The following is a 22759-nucleotide window of genomic DNA, read 5'->3' on the forward strand; positions in this document are numbered from 1 at the left end:
CCACTGTTCAGTTTTAAACTACCTGTCAGAAACAATTAGCACAGAGCTGTGAAAAACTCTTATTTATGGAACTGTAAAACAGATTTAAGGTTATCTAATTAATGTAATTTTTTAGCATTAAAACTGTGTTTCCTGAATTAGTTTCTCTCTTTCATCTTGTTATTCTGTAGGTCTATATTGGCCTATAATCTACTAAAGTTGGTCTATTTGTTGGTTCACATCTCTGTGTTCCGAAAGCAGACCAAAAAATGTACATTGCCAGGATTTACTGAAGCATGTAGAAGAGAGAACAAATAATGGGAAAGCAAAAAGAACAGCCTGGGCCTTTGTGGGATGACACGAGTGACATCCTCCCACGGCTGCCAGAAGCAATCCGCTCCCATTTGACCAAGCAGAGGTTTTCCTTCTGGGACTGCTCACAGAACATGATTTTCATCTTATTGCTTCCACTCCAGTTCCTGCTCCACATAAACAAGTGCAGAAATATTTCCAATAGTAAATGCGCCGAGATTGCACAGGTTTATTTTCACAGATCATAGATTGTGTTGCTTTTTAACTACTGATGCCTTCGTTATTGTTTTATTAATTTGATATTTAAATATTATTAAATTATTTTGGCAATATTTAAACATCTAAATCTAAATCTAGAGTTATGTCTACGTATAAATATATACATAAATATACACAAGGGTATGTATTTATATATAAAATATATACGATATATATTGTTATATATATTTAAATGTATAATAAATATATGCACATATACATATTTTAAAAATGAAAAGGCTCAGCCAAATTAAGATATTAAATTGATATAAGTTTTTTTCTCAGACAGATGGACTTTATGGTTTATAAGATAGGTGTGGTATCAGATGCTCTAAAACAAATGCAATTTATACTTTTTCCTTTGCTTTAATACGCCATTAAGCCTTGGAAAATATGTAACAGGAGAAGACAGTTATTTACGCCTAGAAGTTTTCTTGCTTCTCTTTTGTACAATGAAAGCAGACATATCCACGTGATTCTTCTGTATGTTTTTACAAATTCAACTTGCCTTTTGTTGATGCACTTAAAATTTCTATTTTATGTAGAAATAATGCACTATATCAGCAATTACATCAAACTGTCTTAAGATACTGCACTCACATGTGAAAGCATGACAGCTCAGTGCAAATGCACTATGTTTCTACTAAAATCCTTATCTTCATTCTACAGTCATGTCTAACACTGAGTATTTACCACTTTTCTCCCCAAAAGCTTTTAATTTCACCCATGGCAAGAGACTGAGTCCAGCAAGTGTTAAGAGATGAGAAAGGTTCAAGCTTGCTCAGTTGAGAAAGAATCTCGAGGTATTTTTAGCTGCTAAATTTCTATTTGAGTATGTGCAAACTGCAAAGGCTTTCTGAGGGCATAGAAACTTGGCTGAGCTTTCATGGCTCTTCATGTGAGTGGCAGGGTCTCTGTCTACGAGGCACGGATTTGAGCTTCTGCTCCGGTGCGCTGTGGCACCCGAGCATTTCAAGGGAAAGTCCTTCAAAATCTTTAATGTGAGCAAAGCAATACATTCCCCAGGCATTTTCTTGGAAATAAGCGAAGACTTCAGCCAACGTTTTTCAGAAGAGTTTCCTTTAAAGAAGAAAGCTGATTTTGATTAAAATACTCTTCTTGCCTGGACAGTTCCAGCCCAAACAATTAAAAGTAAGGCCGTATTAGTGATAGCTAATAAAAGGAAAAAAAAGGATTGAGGAGGTTTGGAGAACCTCAGAACTGGCATTGCTGCCAAGTTGTGTTGCAGTTAAAGGGATAAGAAAAAAAAAGGACTTCAATGGAAAAAAAAACACATTTTGCTGTATTTCTAGCCTTAATGATACACATTCAGAGAAAAAATGCCTTAGTAAAAGACACCAGCTTGGGCCTCCTGTCCTCATCGCCCCAGCATTTTTGCAGGCCGAGACTGCTGTAGCTGCTCCCACCTTCCTGGGAAACACGGCCAAACTCTGAGCTGCCTGTGAAATGCTTTGGTGAGTGACAGTCAGATTTGGCTCTGAATTAGGCTCTGTGGCAAGAATTCCCCAACTGATTTTGCTTAAGCGCCACCCTTGGCAGAGATGGCAGCAGTGACAGAAGCTCCGGCTCCTCCCACACATGCAGGAGGAGGCCCTTCCATGACGGCTTCCACGTGGTCTACACGGCACCTCACACAGCCTGGCGTGAGGAACAGGTGGGGAATCTAACAGCAGCTGCCACTGATTCGTTGTCAGTGGCCAACATCAGATGGCTCTGAGAGACGACAGAGATAACCCATCTAAGGGTAGCAGAGCTGATATCTTCTCTTTGCCTTTTCCAGACAGACTTGCATTTGCTGAAACTGGAAGCACAGCTTGAGATTTTCCATCACAAAAAAAGAAGAAACTATATATAACTCACCGCACGGCACTGTCTTTGTATGCTCAATTCTAGAACTACTTAGCCACAGAAATGTACTCAAGAGTTTTGCTCAGTTCTGATCCATCCTGACCTAAGTTTTTAAGCGCAGCATAGAGGAGAAATTCAGTTCCCTACCTTTCTCGTAAGTGGCACTTCAATAGGGACAGGGACAACTTCCGCAAGGAGGCAGCCATAAAATGCTACCATAAAAGCAGCAGGATCGTTGTTAGGAAAGACAAGTGTTACCTGTAAGAAAGAGATATTTTGAGTATTTTTTGCAGTGCATGTTTAATTGCAGATTTCAGCTAACAATAATTGAAGTTTCTGCCTTTCTTGTTGCAGAGACATTATAATAGAAACAATTCTATGAAAAGTACTCAAATACCTAATGACAGATGGATGAGAAATCAGGAGGAATTATTCTGGTAGATGTTCTTTTTTGTGAACATTTTCACTAAGGAAATTTTCACTATAGTTAAATATTTTCATGCTGCATCGTTTTCTACATTGACAATACCTTTCAGCTGAGTCTCCATTTACTAATTACTTTACAGGTATGAAATATCAAAATAAATGAATTAATAGAATTTTTACATTCTAATTTAATAATTTGCTTAAAATTATTGAAAACAAAGTGGATCTGTGCCCAAATTCATTTTGTCAATCATTCACACATTACTTCTTGTCTTCCTATGCTTTGTCTCATAAGAGAATTTTACTTTAGGATTAGACTGCTGTCAAAGTGTAGATGTTTCACGAACAATTGATATGTGGAACAGCAAAGATCACCTCCAGAGCTGGTAATTATATTAGGCTGGATTTGTTAAAATCCACTGCTTTAGGGCTGGGGCTGGCAGCTTTGACAGACAGAACTTCAAGTGAAGACGAAACATCACAGTAAATCCCCCATATCTTCGCTAGGTGCCCTTCCTCCTCCCCAAATGTGCTGAGATATCCAGCTTATGCCTATGGACACTGCGAGAAATGTCTTTAGCTCCTCCAGGGGCAAAGAAGGAGAACACTGTCAAACTGAGAATCTGGCCACTGGAGTCCACTCCTCTTCCTTCAAGGGCAGGGAATACTAACAGTCAATTTTTAGTTAACGACTTCAGTGGTTAGATCCTTGTCTAAATTTTATTTGGGTTCAGACAGAAGCATTTTCTCAACTCATGTCTTCATACAGCTGGTGACTGTTTCACACGGCTGACTGAAGTGGCATGCAAGAAGTGGCAGGCACTGTGAACAGCTTCTCGCCTTAATTCCTGTGGGCTTCCTCCATGCAGGATCACAGTGTATTATTATGGCATCTTAAAAACTGCTAAATCTACAAGTCTTGAGTTTTGACTGATTTGACATCTGTAATACTTGTGTGCTTCTATGTCTATAAAAATACCCATGTTCCATGTATGCTCCAAGGTTCAGTTACCATAGATTAAAAGTGTTTTCAGTGTTTTCACATAGTTTCAAACACCATAATCTCCTACAAGTTAAAGTAGCTTGATTTCTTCAAATTAGAAAATCCCCAAACCAATTGTGTCAAGGGAATCAGAGTATCTTTAAGCTGAAGACTGTAACTTTGGAGAAATCTAGAGAAAACACTTTGAAAAAACACATTTCTACTTTATTTGTAAGATGGCGCATGAGCACATAGGACTGCTTGAGCTGTCTGTATACATTCTTTATGCACATATCATCAATAGGCTCAAGGGTGTTGGAAAGAAAGGGATCCTTCCAAGTGCAGTGAGGGCATGGCAGGATTTACTGAACCCAGCAAACATCTGTAAGATATGCTGAAAGATTCCCAAAGATACCTCGAGGACTGTTGGAGTTTGTTGGTTTGGCTGGGAGTCTTTTCAAAGCAGCTGAGAGAGATGAGTAACTCTCACTTAAGTCCAGTGGGAATAAGGCATTAACTTCCTCCCTGAAAATCATTAATCACTTAACAGGACTGTAAGTAAATACAGTACTGTGAGTAACTTGTGTAAAAGGAAAAAAAAAGGGTAAGGCAGAAGGAAAACAAACTATATGGTGTATATTACCAGATGAGAATCTGCTTATTTAGAAGTATTTTAGAGGACAAGCTTAGTTTCCAGGCAGCTGTCTGAGGTGACCCAAGGTTAAATTTCTGAAGTCACTATAAAAGGCAAAAGCAGTTCTTGGTGATCTACAGTTACATTGGAATTAGGGAATCAAATGCAGGTCCATTCACTATCTTTCTAACTCAGACAAAGGAAATATGGAGCAATGCAAAAATAGTCATGACTGAATAGACAGAAAATGCTTTGAAAGGAGAAAATGCCTTTCTGAATTTTAGATAGCATTATCACAAGGCAACAATTTCGCTCTCATTTAGAAAAGACCACAAATATCCACATGAATTTTATTTATTATTTTAAAACCACCTTTAACTGTTGTCATGCAAACTACATTATTTAGAATAGAAAACCTTCTTCAAAGAGGTCAGAAAGCTTTTAGAGTGAGCAAAATAACTGCCTGGAACACAGATGTACAGTAACACCTCATTTTCTGCATGAAGTTGCTTTAAATGATCATGTTTCTGTTACACAGAGATGCTAAGCAAGATGTTTTTACAATGCAAAGCATAAGCTTTCAGCACTCCACTATAAACTTTTTTTCACTATAATCTAGAAGGATTTATTTCAGAAGAATGGCAATAGGTTCTATGTGTGTTTTGCACTCTGAATTGCCCAAAAATCATCGCTTAATGTTAGGAGATGTCAGTGGTTGCTAAAGTAAATTAATACAAAGACAGGCAGTTGATACACAATAGATAGAGAGATAGGCACACACATATTGCCCATTTCTGAACTTTCTTCCTTTTACAGCTTTCTGGGTAAATTCTTTTGATGTATATACTTGCACAGTTTGTTTCTTCTACTGTTGCTTAGCTACGTTGTTGTAAATCAAGTAAAAGAGATTCTTTAGATCTCACTCCTGGCTAAATGCCACTGTAGGAAGCAATTTAGATTAAGTATCTAGAGCATCTGTAGTTAAATTCTTCATAATTTATTTCTAAAAGAGATATAGGAAAGATTGTATGGCTTGATTTCTTTTTTTTTCCTTTTCTTTCTTTATTGGGAAGCATTAATTGCATGCTCTCGTTTTTGAAGCCCTAAGAAATGTGTACCCTAAACAGACACGTTTCTTACGTGTTGTGCAAGAGGACCAAGTGAATCAGCAGTCCAGGAACTGTTACCAAGCACCACAAGACAAAGCCGTAGTCTCAAACCTCTCATCACCAGGGCACGACTAAAATTTGCATTTCTGACAGATTGATGCATATCTGAGTATCCAGTTCTGGAATCTCCCGGAATCTGTAATGTGCTCCGTGGTCTAAGGCCAGCCTGGAATGAGGACTGTGGCAATTTGTGGAATGGTGTAATCTGGCATGGGCCTGTAACATGAGGGGAGCAAGTTCAGCCAACGTGTTGGTGGAAGGGGTAGGAATGTAAACTAGTAAGGCCCCTGTGGAGTGCACAGCCCTAATCTGTTCTTGCCTTGATCTAGCAGCTGGAAGTGTTCGTTCTCCAAACCTTCCTCTCCCTGTTCACCTAGAGTTAGCCACTAGCGGTTGCTGAATCGCAGTCAAGAACAACATTAACAATCAGCATTATTTATTTATTCAATTGGTTACCAAAATGTGCTTAGTTTGTCTTTGTCCTCCATAATGCTTCTGTTATATCCACCATTTCAACAACTACAAGGTCATTAGCAAGCATGTTTTGCCCATGCGACACCTCCAGGCTCTATTAGCAAGTTTATGCTAAACCGACCACTCTCTATGTCCAAAAATCATTTTCCATGGGAAAGTTTATCATTGATGTTGCGACAAGTCCCAGATACTATTCAGCAAGTTCCAAATCATTATTTATTGTGCAATTCAACATGTGTCTGAAGGATGAGCTTTCTTTCTTAGCAGACGGCAGATTTCATCCTCCACCATATTACTTCATTAGTATCCACTGAGCACCCCAGATACGTTGTCCTCACTTCATCAACATTTTATTTTAATTATTAGTGATTAAAAGTCATGGAGGTACTTACCCTGTCTCCTGGTCGTACCATTGGTTCTTGTTTTGTGCCTAATTTATGTAGGATATTGTAAGCAACCTTCATACTTCTGGTCCAAAGCTTACCTATTAACACAAAATTTGTAAAATTAATTTTACATTCTGCTTATATTTTAAAGGATTACTAAAAGGAAAGAATACCTTTAGAGTGAAAAGCCTAAACAGTGACGACACATGTTAATCTTTTCACTAAATATGATATCGCTGCTGGAGCTACTGCACATGCTGTGAATAAACTTAAATGTACATCAGCAACTTTGTCTGAACTTTATTTTGAAATATACAAATGTTTTTAGGAAAGGAAAAAAGAAGTCAGAATAGTTTTCTTCTTTAGCGACTTGGATAAAATGGGATCCCGACTCCAAAGAGCTAACTGCTAGAAGTAGCTGGAATAGTGTCAGGTCCAGGCAGCTTATTGAGGCATCCTTGGCTGCAGCGAGCTGGCGTGGAAGCACCGTGTGAGGGCACCTCTCAGCCGTCACCACGGCACGTTCCCCGCCACGCCACCAAGGAGAAAGGAAAGGCAGAGAGAAGGGGTGGAAAAAAAACAACACACAAGACACCCCACAGCCAAAAGGGCACACGAAGCAGCAGGGACCCTCTGACCTGTAGCACATAGTTATGCTGCACTCTGATTTTAGCTCTGGGCCTTCCTCCATTCCCCTCAGTTGGCTTTTACTTCTCATCGACTTCCAAGCAGCCCCTTCCCTCATCTCCATTTCACTCGTCCCCCAGCACCCTCCTTTTTACCACCTCTCTTTTCCCTTCCTCAATTGCTCATCTCTCCACCTCTGCACTTAGCTAATCCCTATCAAAACCTCATCTTAATATTTTTAAGGGAAAAATGATCTCCAAGAGCATGTTGGCCATGTTGTGTCCCTCTCATTAATCCCTTAAGAAGTAAGCAGCATTCTCCATGCAAGCTCTTTCAGGTAATGTCTTTGTTCCTTCCCCTGACCAATATCTAGCAGAGCAGACTTTGTTCTTTGCTGCCCTTATGTTCTGTCTTTAAACTGTATTCACTCTGACAGTAAGGAATCTTTAATTCATGCCCACCAATAACGTAAACGATAATCGGTTGTGACAACGGATTACCTATGGGGTTCAGCAGGTCAGGCTCCCAAACAAGCGCTATTGCTATTTATAACTAATGCAAGCAGTTGTTATACTAACTTCCTCCACATCCTGGATAAAACCTATAATGCTATCATATGATTTTAAGTTCAAATTTAACGTAAAAGTAAGACACAATGAGAAGGTCAGATTTTCTTCCCTCTTGAGGAAAGCAGGAAGGGTCACTACTGCTTGTTACTGAGGAAGTACTAAGGAGAGGAGCAATCAGTTCTTAAGAAAATGGCAATATTGTATCATCAGGCTTGAATCAAACTATGTTTTGCAGTTTTTAATTCATTAAAATATTACCCTAGTATTTGGTGCTGAAGTGCTTGGATGTACATTAAACATTCATGTAAGCATGTAAACATGAATCAATTCTGTTGCACTGGAAATTCAGCAGGGATACATGAGTACATCTGCAGAATTAACCCTCACAAGCATTTACTGTCAGGAGAGCAGAAGTGCCTGCATTTGCTTGAAAGGAAGTCTTTAAAAGCATCTTAAATTTGACAAGCAAATAAGAAACAGGAAGCAAATACTCTTTTCTCTTACAGGTTTCCAACATTAATGTTTCAGTGAGAGCAAACTTGAAAAAACAATTAATAGTTATACAGAATCTTGGAGAATGGAAATCAAAAGCCTGGTAAAAGATCAGAATTGCAAGAAAGAACCATCTTTACACAAAACACTTTCAAGCTTGACATGGACACTGAGTTTTTAATCTCTTTCTTGAGAGACATAAGGGGCTGGTCTTAAATATTCTGCCTCAGTTGTGGGATTAATTCTATTACAAGTCTTAAATTTGCATTTGCAACATGTTCACTCTTTTTGCATATAATAAATGTGGCATCTTATGCTATTTTCTTCAAAATCTGCAGAGCTAGTTATTTAGATGTCCTCCTTCAAAAATTCACCAGGGTTACAACCACCTCCACAGAAGCAGAAAGTAAGTCCTCTCTAAGGCTAGAAAATGTTTATGGTCTCCTTCGTAATAACTATAGTAAGCATTTCTTGTAAATTCAGCCTTTAAGTGTATTTTATCCCCATTTTGTGATTGGCACTCCTTTATTTCCTCAATTGTATGTTAGCTTCTGTAGCAGAGCATGCAATGTTGTCTCACTACTGCCTCACCTTTTTTGTGTAAATGCACTTTGGACTGCACAGAATAGGCCATCAATGTTTCCTAACACTTAATACTTCAGGAAAGATCATTCTTCTCCTTTATCACAGCCCTTTCTGCTCTGCTTATCTGCGTCATCAGAGGACAAATTACCCCAAAGTTGAAATTCTTTATCTTTTTGCAAACTGTTGGGGAATTAACATTAATTAATTGCATGTGCATATGGGTTGGAAACTGTGGAGAACTGAAACAAAGAAGTTAGTTTGCATTCGCTTTGGAAGCAGCAGAAATACACGGCCTCCGCTGCGACCCTCAGAAGTCCCCTAGCCTAAGTGCTGCCTTGGGGACTTGGCTGCCAGTCCTGCCACGTTCCAGCGGAGACAACGCAGAGACGGAAACGAGGAAACCTTTCAAGTAGGTAGAGCAAATCCTACGCAGATCTTGAACTGGATCATGTTCAACGGGAAGCCAGTAATTTTTCTTCATAGCTTCATTCCTAAAAAAATGAGCTCCAAAGAGAGCAGTAATACAGAAGCTGGAGCCAGGAATGTATGAATCACTATGGTCAGATCTATGACTGATGGATGAGGCACAAGCTTCTTCAGAGGCGGACAGAACTGTGTTTATTTTGCCACCTTGGTTCTTCGGCCTGCAAGTGTCACAGTACAAAGGCCTCCATGACTGCAGAATAAAAGCACTCAATAACAAGGATGTTATAAAGAAGGAAATCTTTGAAGTATTTCCTTCCTCGGTTCTGCCTAGGTTGCAATTCAGTGGAATTCTTCTTTTGCAAATGTAGAGATTAGATATTGCTGGGAAAAATAAAAAGCTGATTGCTCAAAGCTCCCCCACAAATCCAGATGATGCGGCCTGGCCTTGACCTCCATGCAGGGCCATATCTGCACTGTGGGAGAGGGAAGCTGCGCGGAGGCCAACCGTGCTCCGTCCAAGGCCGTCACCGAGGCAGCGCTCCCCACCACGGGGCCCATCCTGGAGCGGCTCAACGTCGTCACACGGGTCGCAAGGGAAAGCTCGCTGCTCACGGCCCTTCGCCCTCCGCTGCCGAGCAATTAAGCACAGGTCTTCCTCGGATAAACACACCATCACTAACCCTCTAATTACTTGGCTTGAAGACAGGAGGGCAGATGTAGGAAATCCAAGCCACAGCTTCATTCGGACTGGTCCTCGTTTTAGCTTAGTGGCAGAGCTCTGTCTCTTCCCAAAGAGACTCTCAGCCTCACTGCAGTATCCAGGGGCTCTCTGCTCTTCCACAGCCATGGAGGGTGACTGCCAGTGAGGGTAGTACCCGCACTAGCAGGGGCACTGCCAGGCTGTTTCTGTGCTTAAAGAGCAGAACCTGCTGGGCTTCCTTTTCTTCCTATCCTCTGGCATGCCTCACTATGTGGTCCTTCCGAACGATGCTTCGTTCGGCCTCTGAGAACAACAAAATCTCGCAGATTTGGCCTAGCTCACCAGCCCAGTCACACATTAATATTTTCTTGAGTTTAAATAGTTGGTAAGTCATTTAGAGAGAGATTTGGGCATCCAGCGCCGTTTTAAACACTAGGGCATCTTGCCTGGTGTCCAGTTGCCAACCCAGAAGCGAGCTGGACTTGCACTGGTCCTGTACTGTATCTGCCAGCCACATACAGTCATCTCTTGATGCCTATGTTTATGCACTTGAATTACTTCCAGTTTTCAGTCCTAAAATGAACCAGACTGTTCAAGGTCCAAAGAAGAGATTCCCAAGCCAATTTTGGAAACCAAAGCAAACTCTCCAACACTAATAGCCCCTTGTCAATACTAAAATCAGTCTTAATCCCAGCTTCCACAAAAGTGCATATCATGTTGTTTATTTCTGAGATTTTTTTATAACTCTGCAGGATGGTAAGAAATTAGTTTTTCTTTGTATCTGTCATCCTCTAATGTATTGCTAATTACTAGCCTACCACTGGCTGGTGGATAGAGATAGGACAAGAGGCAACAGGCACAAGCTGAAACACAGGAAGTTCCATCTCCATATGAGGAAAAATTTCTTGACCGGGAGGGTGACCGGGCACTGGAGTGGATTGCCCGGAGAGGCTGTGGAGTATTCTCCCTCGGAGATCTTCAAAACCAGCCTAGATGTGACCCTGTGCACGCGTTCCAGGTGTTCCTGCCTGAGCCAGGGGGTTGGAATAGGTGATCTCCAGAAGTTCCTTCCAACCTCAACCATTCTGTGAAGAAATAGGACTTTTTCTTCTAAAGATGAAACAAGATCACTTCTTCCTTAGACACTTTTGTCACTCGTCCAGAATATGTCTGGATATAGCTGCCAGATTTTCAAGTTCTAGAAGCTCATGCAGGGATGCCAAGTCCCTAATATTCTTTACAGATTTGCAAACTAACTTCGGTGTTCCCAGTGTATAATAGCAAGTATCAGAAAGCGAGTGGTGAGGCAGCTAATGTCTCTGAAGCTGAGCCATATCCTGCAGACGCTGTATATTCAGATACGCTCAGTTGGACAGGCTGAAAAAAAAATCTCAGTTTCTGGCAGCTGCAGTGAACTTTGCTAACACCTGTGTGAGGCAAGCTTTTTTTTGCTGCTGGAATTTTGATTTAGTTGCATAGCAGCAACTCTATACCAGCAACCATATCCCTTAGATTTCACTTGTTATCCATCTTGTTCAACAGCCAATTCAGAGGGCAATATCTTTTACCAGCTAAAATTTATAAGCTGGAGTGAGTTAACAGCCAGTCCCACCTGGTTAAGCAACACATGATGAGTGTAAAGGAAATCATTAGGTCTTAAAAACCATACAACAAAGGGATCAGTTGACAGGAAATATACGCCTGCTACATAACAACAAAATAAAGCCCTTCCCTCTTCTTCACAAATGGGACTATATATTTGTGTTGAATGTAAAGAAGGTTATAAAAGAAAAGCTTGCATCAGAGAGAAAACTCAGAGACAAAACAAACCACAATCAATTTCCTTATTATATTCAGTATGCTTTTCAGAGCCACACAGCACTAACTCAGCAAAACCAAACCAGTGGGCGCTTACCAACCTCCGTGCACAGCAATTGAGAGACTGCCAAAGTTCAACTGCAAATAATTTTGTCAAATATTCATTCTTTCAATAACACAACATGATATTTCTGATATTAAATAGAAAAAGAGTATTTATTAAACGTAGTGTAAATGGCAGGCTTGATAATGCTATGCAAGTACAGGGGCACTTTTTTTTTTTTACTTTGCAAATTATTAGCTGCATTTCTGTTGTTGTGTTAACCCTCTCTTCACAGGCTCCTTCAACTCTTCCCGAGTGCCAAATGAAGCTGCCCTTTGGAACAAAAATACAAACCACAGGAAGAAATATGCTGTACCACAGAGAATAAAGGACTCTTGCCATATGCACAATAGGGGTAACTCTGGCCTCCAGAGTGCCTGATTTTGCAATGTAAATCAGTTTTGTAACATGGATTTTGTTTATTTTTCTATATTTTTATTAGAAGCAAAGATTAAAAGTATTAAACATATTGCTGATGTATTCTCTCGGGGCTTGAACCATGAGTATTCAATGAGTGTATCTGTCAGCTGAGCTAGAAAAATAACTACCTCTGTGAGCAGTGAGTTATTCAGAGATAAGGCTAGGCAGGTTATGTAATTACTTCATTAGGAAAACAGTCCTGATTCCCCCTCTTCTTGGTAATTGGGAAATCCCTGGCCCAGGAGGCTTGTACAGCAAGAGGACCCGGGTGGTGGGGGCTTGTGTCCAGCATGGCACGGGCTTGCCCTTTATCTTCAGTCTGTTGCTACCAAAATTTCAGTGGCTTCACAGTATCCCCAGGATGGGGATTTCAGCTAAGGCAGCAGGACTTTGGCCTCAAAATGTTTACAGAGATATTGTTCTTTTTTTCACGAGCAGTTCGTTTAAAAAAACATTTCAGGTATTACTCTCCCCATTGTATCGAAATGGATAAAAAGAAGATAACTTGTCTATCCAGAGATCTTTCCCTGCTCTTTTCTTGCCATCCTTGCCATTACCAGCACGTCTCTGATGTGACAAACATTAAAGTTACTGAAGATGGTTAAAAAACACCCAGAACTTACTACAGGAAGTGTTAGACAGAGGAAAAAAGATTCTTTGAATCACAGTTACTTGGCACCAGTTTTGCTGTTTTTTACAACAGCTACAATTAAAAAGCTCAAAAAAAATAACACTTTCTCAAATTACTTCCAACTTTTTACTTTTTCTCCAGCCTTTCTGATCCTTCTTGGACTAATCAAATGGTTTTGAGGAAAGCTTTGGAGAAGAATAAGATTGAGGACTTCCAGAGAGGACCTTTTCAGCATGAAAGGCCACCAAGAGGGAGTATCACTAAGAAGACTGTGACATATGGTTGTGGTCTGGAGGGAAAAAGGAAAGCTAAGTGTGTTAAGGACAGAGTGTGAATGAAGGGCTTTGAAAAATGAAGGAGAATTTAGTTTTTAGAAAACAGTCAAAAGTCTATTTTCTAAAATATAATACACATAAATAAAAAAGAAAAAAACCCACTTGTTCAGTTCAGGAATCTTAGCAGCCACATTCTAGATGAATAAAATGGTCAAGACTGCATTTTTCAGGGTTGGTGAAAGGATGCTGCAACAATTAACACTAAAGTGAGAAACGGGATGAGATTTAGCTGGGTAGATGAAGAGAAAGGTCTGCTCTGGAAAAGATTTGCTCCCAAAGCAACCTGCAAGGTGTAGACACAGAACGGCTGTACAAAACTGAAGAAATGTCCAGGGCATTTACAAAAGTCAAGTTATGGCCCAAATGACAGGCAGAATGGTAATATTATCTACAACAATCCAGAAAGGAGGAGATAAATATGTTTGGTGTTGAAGGCATAAGCCCTCTTACTCAGCCATAATGTGATTTAGCTGACAGCTACAAATCTGTCACAGAGACGGTCCCAGAATGTAGTTTGGAGAGAAGTATGTAGGTCTGGAACAAGCAGACAAATCTATCCATGTAGAGACAGAAATCAGAGAAGTCGATGCATAAGAGGGAAAAAAAAAGGATCAAAAGATACCACAGAGGATCTTCCTTGGAATCTGGAAAAGTTGGGAGATTAATGAAGAGGCTCTTCATAAAGACACAACAGGGCAAAAATGGAAGCAGAAATAGTAAAGCGAGGGTAAATATTCAAGGAGAGGTACATAACTGAATGAGTAGATGAGAGGTCAAGGAATGAAGCTCTAAAACCTTAATTTTTTTTTTAATTCCATATTTGTCAAAATAGTGAACATATGACCCCCCAGAAATCTATGATGTCATGATGTTTCCTTGATTTTGCGAAGAAGACAAAAATAACCGTGAGGCCCAAACTCAGAGGCTACTGGAAGTTACCACAGTCAACATTTTGCAATTCTTGTCATTTGTTCATAGCAGGCACCTAAGGAAGGGAAGTGCCACACTAATACATAGGATTGTTGGCAGGCTCATCTTTCAAAAGCGTATTCTACCAAAAAGGCAAGGGGAGCTCTACATAGGGATAAAAATGCATGCCTACGTCATTGCTGAGTTCAAAACTTATTTTATATTATTTTTTAAATAATACTCTGCCAACAGTTGCTAGGAAATATTATGGAGCCAACAGGTAACAGTTACACCAAAACCATCCATAAAGTTGTCGATAAAATGGCAGGTGGCTATAATGATAGTTATATTTTAAAAGCAGTTGCTATTTAAGTAAAGAAAACTGTTTTGTTACAATGCACTAACATTTTTCATAAAGAAGACTATCAGTTGGAAATTTATCTAGGAGAGAAGAATCCACTAAATCTCGTAAGAAATGCTGTAGCTTATAATTTCTTTTATCTATAGAAACATGAAGAAAAAAAAAATAATGACCTTAGGAAACTATTGAAAAGTGGCTGCAAAAATGAGGGGTTGCCAAATGGTAGTACAGGAAAAAAAGAGTTTTAATCTCATTTTTTCCCAACTTAGAAGAGCGGTTCTGAAGCAGTTAACTTAGGAAGAGAAGCAGACCAAGTGAAGTAGGTGGATGAGCTCCACAGGTTTTATTTGTTCAGTTTTTTAGCTCTGGAGGCTAAACAAGACATACGCTTAGACACCCCGGCAGATTCTAGTCTTCAGAAATGGTCTGAGTCTCAACAACATCTTCATTTTCTTTCCTGTCTAATTTATTTGGTGCTTTGAGTAGATGATATGAATTGCTCTTCTGTAAAGATATAGTTGCAAACTTTAAAATTCTTTTCCAGTTCCAAGTGAATGTGCTTAAGGAAGAAAATACTGTATCAACAGTGAATCATATATTTGTCCTCCAATTTAAGTAACTTTTTAACTCTAGGTTGCTGAAGAGGAAACGTTTCATGAATGACCTTCAGTAGAGTTCTGTTATGCCTTAAAATCCTTTAAATATATTTGCAATCCGAAACTTGCAGCAAACATCTCTTCAGTCAAGGACTATCATTCATTATAACTCCTGAACAGAAGGCATCACTCAGCACAGAACAACATACCCAAGATGTCTATATGCATATACACAAGATGTATATAAGATGTCTATGTAAAAATATTATCTGCACCAAATTGTAGGCCCATCAGAAGACAGAAATAAAAAAGCAAAATATTTTTATATCCAAAACAGTAGCACACAAAAAAATGTTCCAGCTTGCTCTCAAAGTTTGACATCTGTCCATAAAAATTCCTCTGACTATCTCCCAAATGTCCCCCGAGCATCTCACAATTAGAAGCTAAAAGTGAGTTATTTGACAAGAGATATCCTTATGTTTATCTGCACTTGCCCTTTCTTTGTTGCAGAAGACTGTCAGGCAGTACACACCAAAACATATCAACAAAGCAAGACCACACTGAAATGTACCCTGGCACACCCCCCGCCTCTTTCAAGGGGGCATGTTTTCTAGCTGTACAACTAAATACCAGGAAGAGTAATTCAAATTATAATGTCAGCAGAACACAGGAAAAATCCTATTTTAAGTTTTTCAGGAAGCTTTGTTTACCAGATTCTGCCTTTGCAGAACAAAGCCTGGGTAATATCCAAGGGGATTGGATTTTCAAGTTAATCTTCAGCAAAATCTGCCCTATTTCTATTTAAAAGGTGTTTTTCATTTATACTCTGTTATTTCAGGGAAGTATCAGCTTAGATCTTTTCCTCTTCATCAAATAAATCATACTACAACATCTTACAAATTCCTAATCAGGCATTACCAGATTCTGGTTTACCCTACTTAGATATGGAATAGAGAAATCATTAGAAGTCTTTTTTCACTAGCTATATATGCATTTACTATAGATATATTTCAATATTTGTGTAAACACATACACTACTTACTATTGTATATAAAAAAAGAGGAGTTTAAAGAGTGCTTACCATAAGTGAGGATATAGAGTGGTTTCCCATTGGTATCCATAGTGGTTAGGCAAGGAGCTTTCGGTGAGATGGTTCCCCATCGCTGCAAAGCTGCTTCCAGAGAGGGCGGCCAGTTTGTAACCACACCTAACTGTTCCCCACGCATGGCCAACATCTGAGCTCCTTCTGGCTTTGGCTGGTTTGGATCTGGCTGTTGAACTTATGATTATGAAAAGATAGACAATTACCATGCAAATTCTATACCTTGTGTATACCTGTGCAACCAAGAGAACAAGCTACCTCTGCAAAATATCCTGAAAATAGTGACACGTTAAAAGGTATCGAGACACTGCAGAAAAATATAATAGAATAATTAAGCTTTAACCCTAACAGAGATGAAGCAGCTGAAACAACTCAGGGATTCATGTGTGTATCCTCACACCATCTCTACAAGCAGAGGAAGAAAGTACTGAGAGAGCATGCATAGCTTATCTTAGAAATAATCAACTTTTTTGATTGGGAAAAATTTTGATTTTCTTGGCCAAAAAAAAAAAGCAGAAATAAATCAAACTGTAGAACCAGTAAAAACTGTACTCTAAGTCATTAACACATCCATTTAAGTCATGTTCTGCTATAGGGCTTTTTTATAAACTCCCAAGAAGACTAGTTGAATCACCATCTCCTAGCAAATCATAATTATCAAAGCCTCCAGGTAGGTTAAGAAGCATCTTATCCTCCATCTACCATCTTATCTATCATCTGATCTTTTAAAAAGAAGTTTTTCATTTATTGACTTGATGCTTGTTCCTATTTTACATTTAGTTCATATTTTTCAATGTTTCTGTTATAACAGGACATGTAAAACATATGCCCATTTACTGGCAATATTTTTCATACTGATATTCAGAAGAAATGGCTGGAACACGCAGCTAACATTTGTTGGAGCAAACATAAGGAATGCTTAGATAATTTCTTCTTTTCCTGAAACTTCTTTCCAGTGAATATTTTCATTCCTGAGCTCCAGCATAGAAAGGAGGATGGGGCCAAACTCTTCTCAGTGGTGGCCAGTGACAGGACAAGAGTTAATGGGTACAAGTTGAAGCACAGGAAGCTCCATCTCCATGTGAGGAAGAACTTCTTTCTTGTGAGGGTGACAGAGCCCTGGAACAGGCTGCCCAGAGAGGTTATGGAGTCTCCTTCTCTGGGGACCTTCCAAACCCGCCTGGATGCCACCGTGTGCCACGTGCTCTGGGTGTCCCTGCTGGAGCAGGGGGGTTGGACTAGATGATCTCTAGAGGTCCCTTCCAACCTCAACCACTCTGTGATTCTGTGAAAGCTGTTCTCCACTCCCTTTTATAATGAATTATACAGTTTCACTGCAAGCATAAGCATAAGAGGAGCAAACGACAGAGACGTGTGATTCTACTGCACCCTGTCCAAGTTCCCTACAAGTAGATCCCACAAAATACCAATATTTTGGAGTACTTGACAGTACCAGGAAGGCTAACTTAGCATTCTAGAAAATCAGTGAGGAAAGCAAACATTTTACAGAGTTGTAAAAAAGATCCCCAAACCTTTTGAAAAACAGTCATTTTACCTTCTAACAATTCCTCAAAGTCATCTACAAAGAACTCTCGTAATGGTGGTCGTTTGGGCCGTTTTAGAGTATTGACCAGCTGCTGAATCTTTGCTGACACTCTGCTGCTCACTGGTACTCCTGCAGGACAGGGATCAATGGAGACATCAGTTGACCGCTACGCTGAACGCCACCAGACGCTACGTGGGTAAGAGAACGGCTAGAACTGCAAGGCCACCACAACTACAGTTTCATGCCATACCATGAGTGCGACTCAAGTATTCAACATTAAGACAGTAAGATCATTTCAGCAAAAAGGAACAATGATGCCTGGTTTAAATAAAAACAACACCACAACTTCAGAGTGAGCGTGCAAAGTTAGAGAGGAAACAGCACATAGACTGAGGGAGAGAAGCACAGTGAAAAAAAAACCCTCCCAAGAATAAAAGTTGGTGACCGTAGAGAGCATTTCTAGACAGCTTTGGTGATGGCCAGGGAGCAAACAGGCATCTGCTCTCCCCGTTTCCACTGATTGTACCAACACTGTCCAACTGGAGGGCTTCCAGCAAACTGCAGCCCAGCGAGGAGGATGGGTCACGGGTTCTGCCCCATCGTTTACTCTGGTTTGCCTTTAAACTGCATGGACCTCTGGCCTGTGCCCTCTTAGCCACAGCTCGCACCTTGGTGAGCTTCAGCATGATGCTGTCTTCACTGGAGGTGCCCACAACCAATTCACCAGCCCTCAACCTCCAAGCAGAGCACGCTTGCTCATGCAGCACTTGGTAAAACACGGTGCTGAAAAGGGTCACGGCATTTTACAATATAACCCATCAAACACCTCCCCCTTCTTTCCTCCTGGTAGAGCAACATCCAGGTCATCTGTTACTGAGTTAAGAGCTTTCACCCACTGCACTGCAGAAATTCCAGCTTCCTATCCTCCCAGAAGGTTGGCTCCAACACTGTTACCAAGTGATTGTTAGAGTGGAAACTGTTTAGATGCAATACACTTGGTCATCAGTTCCACACCTGCTGAAATACTGTTTCATATGTTTTAGAAAAGAGGAGCAGTAAATAAGAAAGGGTTTACAAATAACTGTTTTTCAAAAAAATATTCTCAGAAAACAAAACGTCCAATATATTACTTTTCATGATGAAATGTGACATCTTAGCATGTCACATTCTTTCTCATTGAATAGACACACTAGCTATAACCAGACAGCCTGATAAAAGCAGGAGAGGTTTGCTGCTTTCATCTGCTAAACAATTCCTACGGGGAATCAAGGTCTGATGGTTAAGAAATATTTCCCCTGGTTGGCTTCATGTATGCCAGTTTCAGGACAAAAAAGATGCTGCAACTTTATACATATTCATACATGAAATGTGCCCAGAAGAAACAAAGCGCAGATGTATGCACTAGCCACTAAAAAGGCTACAATACTCAAAAAGAAAACAGTTTTGCTCTGCGACATACCGTCACCAGTTTCCATAAGTTCAGCATTCCCATACTTTGGTGCCACCCGTGCTGTTGATCCTTGTGGTCTTTCTACTTGTATTGAGTGTTCTGAGGTGTAAGTGGTAACATCTGGAGGAGCAGAATGATTTTCTGTGAAAAATAAGTTAAAAGGTTTAACCGGGTCCTCTAGTGTTGCAGAGTAGAAAAGCAAAGGGGAAAGGAAGGAATACGTTTGTATTTTTTCTCATTATCCAAACAGGTATTAAAGTTCATGCACAAAATGAGTGTATAGACCTATATCCTACCATACAGCCCACGGGTACAGCCCATACAGCATGGGTTTAATATATGAATTTTTCACTGATTAATGAAGAGACTGTATATCCTCAACCATACAAGCAATCGGCTAAAAAAATTACACAGCTAGGTTGTTTTTTTCTTCCATTAGCATTTAATTTCATACCAAGTTAAAGTTTGGGCAAAAGTTCAGGGAGAAGACGACCCATACAAATACACTTCTGACTATTGCATCAGTATTTCAAAATAAAAAGAACACAGTATATTAAGTCAACCCACTTGCAAGTGCCAATGCATATCACTTTTATAGTCTCTGCATTTTGAATTTGACAATTTTAATTTCAATAGAAATTTGTGGCATATTAGGAAAAAAACCAATCATAGCAGGAATTAGGAATTAGATTTGGAATGTAGGGGAAAAATAAGATGTAAAGAAACATGAATATTGCTTTCTGTGTGGACACTTATTTGTTCACTATTTTTAGGGCTATTCTGATTCTTCTGCTTAACACAGAATTGTTCCAAAAGGCAAACTCAATTTGCTCTGACTCATGACATTACCACTAAACAGTGCCACGAAGTTAATCTTTCTCTTTCATAGCCTGAGAACTCATCATGCTACCACAGTTTCTTTTCAAGTCTGAGTCTTTATTGCCCATGTATTCTACTATCTTTACAGGTTGACTCATGAATTTTTGTCCAGGTCTTTAACAGCATTAGGCTAGATGGAGATAATTACCATGAGCAAATAATAACTTCTCTTTTATTGACATAAATGATCCCTAGCAGTCTCTGAGACATAAAAAAAGACAGGTCTTATACTGCTGCCACTGAAGTGAGCAGGAACACGCTCCATTTATGATAGGATAAGAGTCTTTAAAAGTGTAAAAATTGTGGAAGAAATTAATCTGGTTCCAATACTATTTTTAAGACAGGTTTTTATTAAATCTATCTTATATGATTTATGATGTCTTAACTCTACTATAACACTGACTTCTATAGAGAATTCCTACTGCAATGGATAAAAGGAATTTCCACAAGTCTTGGAGAAGTCTTGAAGTCTCTTTATGGTGACCATAAAAATGGACACTACTGAATCTCTTTGAGCCATGCACAAGAGGGCTTGATCCTGCCACTCAAAGATATCTTGCTCCCTACGCATGTCCCGCTGAGCCTTTTGAGTATGATTACATCCATGCCTACCATTACACCCCAGAACACTTTATAATGAGCTATAAGTAACCAACTGAAATATAATAGCTTGGACAATGAGGCTTATGCTGGGAATTGTTTCAATAATGTCTTCATTTTGGACCTCTTGTCATTTGACAAGTGTTCTAGTCTCAGCATAATTTTTGGCCTTCCTTGCTAAGTGGCAGCTTTTTTACAGTTAATGATTGAATTACCCAGTATCTAAATCAATTAAAAAATGCTGATGTTTACTTTTTCATCTTTTACTTATACTGCAGTTTTGCTAGGCAAATTGGAGAGATCATGACTAAGAAAATAATTGTACTTAGTCAGCTATTAGTAACATGAGAAAGTATTTTTGAAGTTAGCTTTAATTGTTCACATCTTTCCAGTGAAATATTTCAGACTTTACAAAGCAAACTGGATTTTAGCTCTCCCTAGCTCCCTTTTGGTATCACATTCAAGGTTTTAGCAACTGAGATGAAACTGTTTTTAGGCATAGAAGAGAAGAAGACATCCAAACTAGCATAGAGTCAAGATGCTCTCCTTTCAGGTCTACACACTTCAACCCAAATACTCCTTTGCAACACATAGTGCCAAACAAAGTGAAATAACTTGGGAAAGGAGCTTCCCGTTCTTTTGAAAAAAGAGCTTCCTTTTGAACAAGCAGCTCTGGCACTTGAAATTATCCAAAAGGAACCTCACTTCCCAATGTGGTCACCATGAGCTGGTCACAGAGTTGTGTTTAAAATCCCGGCTGCCCATCTGTTATTTAGATTTCTACTAAGCTGAATCCTTATCCAGCAGAAGAGGAGCTAGAGGACAACTTAGGTTTGCCCTGCCCTATTCCTTTGTAGTGTCTGCTTAGCAGATGTCTTATTGTAATATCAATAGCTGTAGGTTTCATCAATTAAAATAGCAAAGTCTCTATCAGTTCTCTTCTCAGAGCTTGGCCTGGAGAAATCAAAGTCCTACAGGCAAAAATATGGTCTGAATGATGTCTAAAGAAAAAGTAATTGTTATGTGAAATGTAGACTTTACTGAAGTGTAACAGTCATCCGAAGATTTGAGTATGGGCACACTGGGTATAGAGATGCTTGCACTTCATGTCAGGTAACTTGAAGGACTGTTTGAGGCTTAGTTAAGAATAATAATCCCGACACATCTGTTGATTAAAAAGTAGAAACTGTGACAGCTGCATGACTTCAAAGCATTTCCTCCACCAAGCATACACACTTGCGTCACCCTCTCTTCCTGTCTCTTCCAATATTCTTGCATTAGCAGATCACAGATTGAACAGCTGTTTCCAGTTATAACTCCCTTCATTTTTGCCGCTGGAGTAATACAATTTACCCCATTTTATGAAAGTGAGAAACAACTGCCAATTCAGAAGACATTCGTGTAGGTATGGAGTGTGTATACTGACACAAACCCATTTTTGAGGAGAGGCAGAGAGGCAGAGGAGTACATTTCAGTAGAAGTTTTGGAAGCACACATAAGCACTACATAGCTGGAAAGGCTCTAGGAATTCAAACTGCACCTCCATAATAATGTACTTGAAGAAAATATAGCTGTTGCTGGGGAAGTGAAAGTCATACCTTTTCCCATCAAATAGCTTTTCCCTTCATTAATGTCCAGGTGATGGAGAGTATCATAAACTAGTCTTCCATATCGTAAGTTAATATAATCCCTCAGAACACATAGGAATTTGAAGGCTGTCAGAAAACCATCAGTCATGCCTTATGGCACATGTTTTTATATTGATTTTTATTAGAAACCTATGTAGCCTTTAATTTGGAAGGAGGCCTTTGATTTTCAAATAGAAAGATATTTGAAGCATATAAAGGCAAAATTGTATGTGCCTACAGGATCAAGATTTTGTAGTGAGACTTTTAACTCTTTAATCTGCATAGATTCAAATTTACAATGATAGGTAAGCACTGTGTAACCATTAGCCACAAATTTTCTCACCTCCACGATATACTTTCTCTCCTTGATTTTGATATATGTATTTATCAAAAATATAAGATAAACAAATGCAAGCTTAGAGACTGATTGAAGCACCTTAGAAATGTTTATAGCAACTGAACCAAACACGCCCTGAACATTAGCTATTTTTTT

General features: G+C 39.4%; 1 protein-coding gene across 2 annotated transcripts in view; it reads right to left on the reverse strand.

Moving 5' to 3' along the window:
- The window catches only part of DIP2C (DIP2 acetate--CoA ligase C (putative)), a 289728-nt gene that overhangs the window by 80646 nt on the left and 186323 nt on the right, over positions 1-22759 (reverse strand). For both annotated transcript variants that reach the window (XM_088525179.1, XM_088525180.1), the window contains 5 exons: positions 19169-19300; positions 17719-17838; positions 16143-16340; positions 6496-6587; positions 2566-2676 (listed from right to left, as the gene is read on the reverse strand). In XM_088525179.1, coding sequence (XP_088381305.1) covers positions 2566-2676; positions 6496-6587; positions 16143-16340; positions 17719-17838; positions 19169-19300 — 653 coding nt within the window. The remainder of the gene's footprint in view (positions 1-2565; positions 2677-6495; positions 6588-16142; positions 16341-17718; positions 17839-19168; positions 19301-22759) is intronic.

The sequence above is a fragment of the Tinamus guttatus genome, unplaced genomic scaffold (genome assembly GCF_059628265.1).
Source record: "Tinamus guttatus ecotype Peru unplaced genomic scaffold, ASM5962826v1 Tinamus_guttatus_pri_ptg000225l, whole genome shotgun sequence".
Taxonomy (NCBI): Eukaryota; Metazoa; Chordata; class Aves; order Tinamiformes; family Tinamidae; genus Tinamus; species Tinamus guttatus.